This window comes from Dromaius novaehollandiae, chromosome 5, assembly GCF_036370855.1.
Source record: "Dromaius novaehollandiae isolate bDroNov1 chromosome 5, bDroNov1.hap1, whole genome shotgun sequence".
NCBI classification, from domain to species: Eukaryota; Metazoa; Chordata; class Aves; order Casuariiformes; family Dromaiidae; genus Dromaius; species Dromaius novaehollandiae.
This window is the reverse complement of record NC_088102.1, coordinates 53,831,934-53,842,603: the sequence shown is the minus strand read 5'-3', so window position 1 is coordinate 53,842,603 and position 10,670 is coordinate 53,831,934. Positions and strand designations below refer to the sequence as shown.

Here is a 10,670-nt window from a genome sequence, read left to right as displayed (position 1 = left end):
CGATTGCTGAAGCAAAGTTTGTGCTCATATGCAGTTTGTTGCATCTCTCAGTGTATTCTGCACATTCAATATTAAGAATGAAGGAAGGAGCAGGGAGAAGGAGAGCAGTCTAGGGATGGGGAGACATTGAGCTAAGTGAGAGCCTTCAGGTAAGAGGAAGCTCCAGTTACCAGAAATAAGGGAATACTGTCAGGGCACAGCACTACAAATTCAAAAAAAACCCAACCTCAAAACAGGAGAAAACAAAGGCCAGGAACAAGACAGACAGACATGCTCCAAAACTGAGACAACAGCAAACAAGTCTGCATATTGTGTCAGACAGGAAGTGCAAGAGAAGCAATGGGTGGTGCAAAGAGGACAGCAGCTAACCACAGCTGGGGTTTGCTGTGTGTGTTAAAACTGCCACCATACACGTCAGTACACAAGAAGGAGGAGAAAAGCAATGGGAGAAAACAGACCTCAAGGAAGAAGAGACAGGTAAATAAATGCCAAGTATGAGTTTCAGGGCTAACCCATAAGATATATCAATCTGATATTTCTTAGGAAAGAGATTTTGTCATGTAAGGAACTGCTATTAAGAAAATAAAAACAGTGATGTAACCTAGTTCAACTTACAGTATCAGCTGGTCTAAAAGACAAGTACTGTTAGGAGATATAAAAGTGAAATTCAGCCTCCCTGCAATTTACTTTTTCCCTTCTTTTCTGAATACAGGCACAAACATTAAAGTAATAAATCTAGGCCTGAAACTATGACTGACCCAGTTAAAAAAAAATACTAGCACATGAAAGACTGACTACCACTGCAACTGGGATAATTCAGAGATTGTATCATCCTATCATAAAAGAAGTTTAGAGTGTGTGTAGGAACCAAACATCCTTGGAAGTACAGAAGTGGGTAAGCCTAGGCCTTATAACTCAAGGTCAAAGAATAACAACGACTGCAAACAATTTGCAGAAGGGACAAAGGTGTAGGATGAAGTACAACTCTACCTGTGCCTCAGTATGACCAACAAGCAGTACCTCTGACCAGCGCTGACACACAAAGACTATAAACACCCAATACAGATAAATTTCCATGATTCTCATCACTCTCTTTAAGAGCTACTCTATTGTTACCTTCATTAGCATCTTTCACCTCTCCCCCACACCTTGTCCCAGATGTGACAAGAGCCAATGGTACCTCAAGAGTTCTTTTCAGATCTGGGTTTCTCAAACTTTAATACCAAATGCTGTCACTCTTCTGAAGTATGGCCATTGATCATTCTTCTCTCTACGTACTGAGTGATTCTTAGCCAGACTTACTTGCTTCTGTTTGCTACATGTACACACATTAATCGCATTAGTCCATCATCCAAAATTCCCTTTCTCCTTGTTGCATCTCCTACTCTTTTGCTCCTGCAGACATAAGCATGTGTCACATCCCTTCTTCTTGTTTCAGTATCTTTACCATAGCTAGAATTTCCTCTCTTCTTTTACAGGTTTTCAACCATTTCTTCATGAAAGCTCCCCTGTTACTGAAGACTGTGCAAACTCTGTACGTCTTCAGACTGCTTTCCTTTTCCATTCCTCTTCCCAATTTCTTGTTTTGTATCTCAAATCTATATAAGCACAAAATGCAGAATCATAAAAAAAAGTCAGGTTGGAAGGGACCTCAGGAGGTCATCTATTCCAACACCAATATCCTAAAATATGAGTTACACTCAAAATGCGTGACACACTCACAGTAAATATGTATCAGATAGCTAAATCCAGGATGCAGACCCTTTGACTTTTAGTTGCTATAGTACTGAGATCAGCCCTGTGAATGTGAGAATATGAGAATTTTGCTTAGTCTGTCATTGCATTTCTGTAGTGTTTTTCAGCAAAGGGCAGAATTAGCAGTCCATCCCCTACCCTGCACATATACTGATAACCATGCCACAAACTCCATTAATCAGTCCAATGCCAACTACTCGCATCTCATCTGCAAAGTCAATTTTTATATAGAGTTGAACAGTCTGAGTTTCAGATAACCAGGCTCAATCATTTTACCAGTCAAAGATAATCACTGTATTGTGGAAAGGAAGATAGGGCACAAAGCTAGAAAAATGTTACAAAAATCAGAGACTTCTACATCAGCTGCATCACTGTAGAGCCTTCATACTTGTCAGATACTACTATGAAATAAATCTTGTCTTTGGTATTTTTAACGCAATCATATCATTTGCTATTGCTTATTTATAGTAAAGTCTACCCTGAAAACAAAATTCTGGAAATATACAAAACTTGTCAACTGTGAGGTCTCCCTTCATAAAACCAGAGGATCTAAATTCAGTGTGAGCAATCAATCCGTATTCATCACGAGGTGAACATAACAACCAGGGTGTCAATATGGGTCTGAGTCCTTCTAGTGTTTAAGTAGACCATCAAAATGAGTTAACCAGATTAAGTGCTCAGCACCTAAACATTCCTACTACGCTGTCTATGTGAACTGAGCCCTTGAATGTCTAGGTGGTAATCAGGACATTTAAGGGTTTAACGCTCATTCAGTATTATTCACAGAGGAAAGGATCCCCCCCCACCCCCCAACACAAAGGCAAATAAATTACTTGTATGCAAATTAGTAAGCTACATGTTTCCACAAGAGAGGATAAAAGCAGTGTAAGCTGAAACAGATCTGTGAGTCTGTTTCCAGTTGAAAACATAGTGCCACATTAAAGGAGAATTTCAGCTTTTAGAGTACAAGTTTCTGTTTCTCCACCAAATTGGGAAGGAGGGTAAAAAGTTTATTCATCACTGAAAACATACTAGTAATCTCTAGTTACTGGCAGAAGAACAAAGTATTTCATCCCCTTATATGATACATAGTTATGCAAACTTTCTTGAGCAGATTCCAAGGGAAGGAATTTCCTCCTCAGTTTTTAGTCCTAAAGAAAAAAAGAAAAGAAAAGAGAAAAAGTATTCCCAACTACATTTTAGTTATCTTTTTAACTTCTTTGTGCTCCAAGTTCAGAAAGTTTTGCTACACTTTCTCCAATCAACTATATTTAAGTTCTTCTGACCTGTGGTTTCCTCAAAAGAAAAAAAAAAAAAAAAAAAAAAAAAAGACAGAGCTTGTTCCCCATCAACCTTCATTCATCAGCATGTCAGCCTGTGGGTGTGGGGAGATGGGGTAAAAGGGTATCTTCGGACAGTGTTCTACCACAGCTTTTTGACATGTATGTCACTTGTATTTTCTTCTGGTAGAAGTTTTAACATATTGTTTTAACAAAAGTTCAGAGGTTACTGGCAAACACTCCCTCTTCTTTGCTTGTTGAAATTATTTTTGAAAGAACTTTCAACACAAATACATTGGTACAATACAAGCACATTAACTGCAAATGTTATACATATCAAATTCTATTTAGTTTAACATGTTTAAACTTCAGGACACGCACATCAATCCTTGACTGCTCATAATCGGTTTCTGTAAGGAGCCAAACCAAATTCACTGTTGCAGCAACCACTGCTGTTTGTTTTTTCCTAATATTGCTGAAATACATGCTTGCATCCACCTATTTTCCAACAGGCTAGTACAGAAAAAAAACCCTTAGCTACAAATAAATAGGCCATCACTAGACAGATGTAAGAATCTTCAGTTAAAGAGAAAACAAAAATCCAGCCAACTGCATTATACAACATACAAAGATTATTTATTTAGATGAGTATAACTGAAATGTGATACAACATTTTAGTTATAAAAATGTTATAAAAATAAAGTCTTTGCTGCTGTAATCCTGTAGTCTGAATTCCAAATTTACTTCCGCTGGGATTTTCCAACTACTCTTATATTGTCTTGGCACGCCTTTTAGCTTTAATTCTTTTTGCAAAGAAATTGTCCAAGGATCTCTGCAATGGTAAGATTTACCAGATAGAGAATAAAACAATATTCAGTTAACATAAAGTAGAGATCAAATTTATAGTTCATCAGGGCAAGACTTTACTCAGATCCCCTCACCCCCAGCAGATTCATGTAACCCCAAATCAGCTTCTCCTTCCTTCCCCACACCATGCAGAACACAGCAGAATCTGGTTTTGTCATCGGTTTCCATATCCCATCGAAAAAGCATCCAAACAGTAATCTCTCAATTATAGACTTTTTATATATGTGTACACACTCATTAGTGAGCCCAAGTGTTTACTATTTTTGTATATTCAGAAAAATTATCAATTATACCAAACCTTTGAATCTGACATTTCTCAAAGTTACATGCACAGTATTTTCACTGAAGGCTGTAGGTCTGTTTTGCGTCCTTCACTGAGAGGGTTATAAAGAGCGACCGTGGATCCTTTCTGTTCTTGCAGACTGTTATCTTTCCTCTCAGGGCCTCTCCTGCAAGAATAAAAAGGAAATTACTATGCTTACATTATTGAATTATAAACATTAACATAAACAGATGCATTCAATCTCCTTATGTTGCATGAGAAATTGGAATTAAGCAAGTCTACAAAGGTTTTCTTTATGTTTTCAAAGGCAAACCAATGGTCTTGACAATGAACTTAAGTCAAACTGACCGTGGTTAAACCTGGTGAGGTGCTCCGTTAAGGCACACTGTTATCTCTCAACTGACCCACCCAAACAGCTCATCTGCCAATTTTATCTGTGATTCGAGAAAGAACTATATTCCTTGGATACATAGATGTCTCTCTGTATCTGGTTGGAGCCAGATCTGCACACCATTACCTGGCATTTTCAGACATGCACAAGTTTCACTTAGACAGCTAGTAACTACCATTTCATTATTTTTTTCTCCTCGAGTTTCAAATTTTCTGATGAAATGACAGATCTATGTTTAAATTCTTGAACACATTTTTTCTTTCCATGAAGTAAAAAAAAATGTAGCAGTAACACAAGAATATAAAAAAGGGAAGTTGTTATTACCTGAAATTTAATTTTGTTATTCCTTTATTGCTCCCCAATTTAAATGCATCGCTATTACCTACTTTGAGTAAAACCAAATGCACTGCAAAAGTTTACTCCACTTCCTACTGCATATGCCATGCAGTTACTATTTGCACTGCACTTCATTTCATATTCATTTCAATTCACAGCTGTAATTAGGTCATGTTTTTATCCTGCAGGAAATATTTACACAGAAATCTTCATGGTATTTCAAGTTTGCATATCATTAGTAGCAAGTTTTGTTTTACATAAATACCAGGCTATCTTGACCATATAACTTGGCAAATAGGTATTTTAGCTAAAATTGGAGGGAACATTTTAACACGGAGTATAAGTGTTGTGGGACATCTCTCCAAGGTAGAGAGGCCCAACTCTCACTGTTGGCCTTACTAAGTTAATGTTCTCTTCCTAGAGGAGTTGTAGGCCTTGATGTTTCAGTTGATTGTTTTGTCCTAGGCTGCACTTGATCCAGACAGTTACTGGTTGCATCCCAACAGCAGTTCAGTCCCATAGCATGTCTAGGTCTTCCATACATATTCTCTTACAATTCAAAGGTCTTAGAAGCCTGTTCTAACTTTGCTAGGCATGCAAGCATATTCAATGGATAAGATGTGAAAAGCCTTTATAGCTATACAACATTCTGCACTCTTTTACAGGAGGACTAAACAAAAGGACAATGAGCTCATTTCCCTACAGGTACAGTTCTACTTAACTCCTTTTTTCTGAACTTAAGATCCTAAAAAGATAGTAGAAAATTAAATTTACAAACATTTAGAGCTCCAGGAACTGATTCATGCTATACAAATTTAACACAACAGACTTACAGGTTTGTACGCCTAGGTACTGAAAGTGACACAAACTGAAATACATAACCAATTCCAACTAGTCATAGTGTCTACTATTTGTTAACTTGAAAGCTTTATTAAAAAAGCAGCTTAGAGAGATCAAGTTTTCAACAGGGTTCTTGATTTCCAGATACTTAAGGAGCTGCATTAATTAACAATATTAATATTGTTGAGTATTAATCACAAATTTATTGAGAAGGTGCTACAGGAGGACATTAAGGAGACTTTATTTTTCTCATTAGCCTTCATCTGTCACTCCCGTAAAATGTTAGCAAAATCCATGTTCCCTGGGCAGCACCACAAAATTCTTGCATGCCTGACTGGGAAGCAGAGGAATAACAAAAGAAAACCTTCAGCAATCCACAGAGCTAAGGTATGGCATAATGTTTTAGAAATTTCCTTAAACCATATGCCACTAACTTTTGGCCAACAAACCTCCCCACTAAATACTGGAGAGATTCTGATAAATATCAAAAATGTTAGTGTGACTGTCAATCTAGTACTTGAAGAATTTAGCCTCAAGAATTTGGTTTTATGAAGAGAGAGGGGAAAAAAAATGAAGAGGTAAAGAAATGAAAGCAACCTGCAGAGTCACTGTCAAATGCAAATTCCATTGTTGATATGGAAGTATACGACTGAACATAAAATGCTATATATGCATAAAAAGACTGTTCTTTAAATATCTCAATGTTTGAAATATTTACATATGCATCAATTGTAAGTGTGTATATGTTAAGAATGGCTTTGCAATTTTGGCATCCAGACTAGAGATTTTAAGTCAGAAAGTATCAACATCCCTTTAAAGTAGAAACTACTAGAATTGTACAGTTTTTGGACTGCGTAAATATTTGTAGAACATTGTACATTGGAGATTGCTTCAAAATCGGATCAGCACAGGAATATTTTTAGACTGGTCACATATAAAAAATAGTTAAACCGTAATTTCAGAAGAGCTCAAGATAATAGTTGGAAGCTTAATATCTTTAGGATAGTATATTATTTCCTCACAAACAAATGAACTCAAAGGCTTTGACTGCAGAGAGGCAGAATGGATCTTTAATTTTAAAATCTTTTAACGTGTGAAGTTTTTAATATCAGCATATTTACATTAAAATAAATAAACTATAAAACTTTAAGCCAAAAGCAACAACATTTTCAAGTAAGGTATCTGAAATAAGTTGTCCCAACAGGAGAATAATTTTGAGGTCAGAAGATCTTCATCTTCCACTACAAGTGACCTATTTTGGTGGACAACAATGAATATAATCTTATTTGGAGGCCTTCACTTAGATATTCGAAAGGTCAGTTAAGGCTCAAACTGTAATTTTTATGTCACTGTGAAAGCTCTGGCATTTTATGTTCTGTTCTAATATCCTGTCTCTCAAGAGAAGATCCACCAATATAGATGTTGCCTCAAATTTCAAGGAAATATTACCTCTATGGGCTTTTTGGTCTCATTTTAAATGAGCCTACCTAGTAGTTATCTCTGGATGTCACAATGTTTTTGTGAAGATTATGCTCATGGACATTAAAAAACAAAAACAAAAAACTAATCCCCATTTATTTTTGGCCTTAAGACGTCCAATTTAAGTTATATCTGTAAATATTTAGGGAGCCCATTGTTGAGCCATTTCATACTATCATTCTAAAACACAAGATATGCATCTAAACAATGATTCTACTAAATACAAAAAAGGGCATGATCTAGATGTACACCATTTAGTTCTCTGCTACTCTCCCATTAGGCCTTGCTCCACTGATCTTCATCCCTTACACTAGCCGCATCCATTATTACTATTTTCCATTCCAGTGGATCTAAAGCATTTCCAGACTGCTCATTAGTTACTGTGATTTTAAAAGCAATTGTTTATGTTCTGTTAAAAAGCTGAATTTTACGGTATTCTTATTGCATAAATAAAAATAAACAGTAATTCAAAAACCAAGCTGGTTTCAAATTCAATAATATTTTTAGAAGTCTCTATTTAGCACAATTCTCAGTTGCATCCAAACGGTAAAGAAAGCTGACACAAGATCCAAATTTAAAGTGACCTTCAGCATATTTTGTCAAAGGCTGCAGTATAAATACCACATCAAAGAAAGCTTTTCAACAATTACCATGGTAACAATACTGTACAAAAGATAAAAAACCCTACATTCTTTAATAATTTAACAGTTATTTGGGGATTTCACTTTAATTTCAGTGCAGCTTTATTATTAGGATACAAATTACTAATATTATATACAAATGACAATGCTATTTGTAAGGAATTGCTATAATGGTTTCACAGATTATTTAAACAGATTTGCTGGGTAAAAAAAGACAAGCAAAAGAAAAAAGGTAGCTGTGGCTTTTCTCCAGTTAGAAAGTTTAACCTAGTTTGAACAGATTTTCAGAACTGTATTGCAAAATGAATCACTTCAATATATTATAACATTCTATAATACTGAATGTTTTTAAAATTGTAAAGACTAAAGTAAAGCTTATCTAACAGTAGAATTAACATTATGTGACTTAAGTCATTCTATCCTACTTGTAAAGTCTTACCATTTCAAACATTTTAACACAAAGCAGTACAATAGAAATCTATATCTAATTTTATAAATAATTTACAGCTGACTTCATAGAACAGAATCCTCAGATTCTGTTTATAAAGACACTTAATGAAACTAAGCAATCCATTCTTTTCAGTTATTCCTTAGGCAGTACCCATGTTAAATCTGCCTTTCTAAACAGGCTTTTCTGAGGGATGAAGCAAGCAACAGCTGTGCAACCAAGTAACAGAAAGGCAGTTTTGAACAATTAATCAATGTCAAGCAGATACAAAATGACTGATGCTTTTTAATGGTTCTACTGTCTTATGAGCTGCCTGGAGGAAGCGACTCCGGGACTGAGCTGTATCACCTTGCTCTTATCATGCTCAGTTGAATGCAAGTAAACCACACAGTACTACTGCAGTTTGATAAGGACAAAACTGAATCCATTATGATCCTGTTCCAGCATTTTTATTATCCCTTGGTGAGTCTGGAAATTTGTTCCCAAAAAAGAAATAAATAAAATCATTTAGCAGAACTGCTGCACAAACTTGCTAGCACAAGTAGAAATGCATTTCCACTTCCCATGCTGACCCACTGCCAAATTAACACACTTCTGATTGTGCACTGTACAATATGCCCTACGGATGAATCAACTCAGAACATTCTCAAAATATTTTCATCTGGTTCTGAATGGATTTGACTGACCTCCAAGATTCCATGCTGTCTCCTGCATCAAATATATCTGTAAGATCCACTTAAAGCTCAAAATGATCCACGGCAATGAACTTATAATGTGAAGAAGTATTCTGCCTTTCCATACAACTTCATGTGCCCTTGTTCTTGGATTATGATAGACAGAATGAATTACTGAAAGTAGTCAGTAACCAAGATCTTTCCAGTTTCCTTTTTCCTTTCTTGTGAAAGAAGATTATGAAGCTAACAAGCCAGGTATGAACATGGTACTCAAAGCAGCATTTATTCTGACCCTCATTAAAACTTGAGATCTTTGACTTCAAGAAATATCTCACTGGAATGGTTTCAAACAGAGCTGCCAAAAAATGCAGTGGATTTGAGCTAAAGATACCTTATCTACCTAGCTACTGGTGAGAAATATCTTTACCAAATGCCTATACTGTAATAACATAGGCTTTTAAGTAGTTGTCATATATGCCTTCTCAATTACGCAACAGTTTTCCCCTCCAGGTTAGGCTATCTTACACCACATTGAGGTCTAGCACACAACTGAAAAAAAGCAAGTCTTGAAAGCATTACTTTTGGAAAAAGTTGGCTAGACAGCAACTTCCATATACCATCCATCTTCTGAAAACAATAACGAACACTGAAAGACAGAAATCATTTGTCTTAGAACTAAGAGCATTTCCCTTAAACTCAATAACTTATCCTTAATCCTCCTATTCATCTTCTTAAACTGCAGACACCTGCAGCTGTACACAGACTATCACCTTCTCATTTGGTCATGTCTCTTTGTGAATCACCAACCCAAGAGCAGTTTCTGCACTGATCAGTAATCACTACTTTTCACTATTATTCAGCTGATCTATGACACCTGTTCTTACACCGACTGGTTAGTTTTATAAACTAACCAGTTGTTTACCAACTCCTTTTTGCTACATCACTGTTCTAACTGTTCTTAGAAACTAAGTTTAGGTCCTGTCTTTTCTTTTCATACGCTGATTATATTCTCTAAACAGTTTTTGTACTAAACTGGTTTATTTCAACTCCCCAAGCCAAACCATGAATGAGGCAGCTGCAAAAAAGTCTACACAGCCTGTTGAGTAAGCGACACAGCCTCGGACAGCTACCTAAGGTAATGAGTATATATAGCCCACAAGGAGCAGAGCAGAGATTCCTGAAATAGCTCAGGTGCTACAATACTTGCCACAGAGCACTGTGAGGACTGACTACACACTCCTCCAAAAAGCACAGCTGCAGTAGCCAAGCTAACTCACCTAGAGCTGGCCTCAATTCCCCTGTCTTTGAGGCAGAGAGATCCTAAATTGTCTAGCCTTGTCCCCACTTCTCTCTCCAGCACTTGTGATAAAATTCCGAGAAAACTGCAATTGTTGCTGCTCTACATATTCTGTCCCCACTCAGTCTCAGAACAAAGGGGGCCATCAGGAACAGCACAAGAAGCCTTCCGTGTATGCTTTCCTGCACAAATACAGAGCTTCTGTTATGTTGCAACAGTATAAAACAGGTATGAGAAGAGATTATCTTGAGCTAGTGACTGAACTACACACTTACAGATGTTTCTGAAATGTCAGAAGGATGATTTTAAATAGCAGATTTCAGAAGATATACCATAAGACAAGCGAGATTTAGTCCTACCTCAAAACTTAGGTTTTAAC

The 10,670-nt window shown here is 36.5% G+C and overlaps 1 protein-coding gene across 4 annotated transcripts in view; it reads right to left on the bottom strand.

Moving 5' to 3' along the window:
• Window positions 1-3,649: 3,649 nt before the first annotated feature.
• Window positions 3,650-10,670, bottom strand: part of PRMT3 (protein arginine methyltransferase 3) — a 67,661-nt gene continuing 60,640 nt past the window's right edge. For all 4 annotated transcript variants that reach the window (XM_026094551.2, XM_064512846.1, XM_064512847.1 and 1 more), the window contains 2 exons: window positions 4,201-4,351; window positions 3,650-3,867 (listed from right to left, as the gene is read on the bottom strand). In XM_026094551.2, coding sequence (XP_025950336.1) covers window positions 4,242-4,351 — 110 coding nt within the window. In that variant the 3' untranslated portion in view covers window positions 3,650-3,867; window positions 4,201-4,241. The remainder of the gene's footprint in view (window positions 3,868-4,200; window positions 4,352-10,670) is intronic.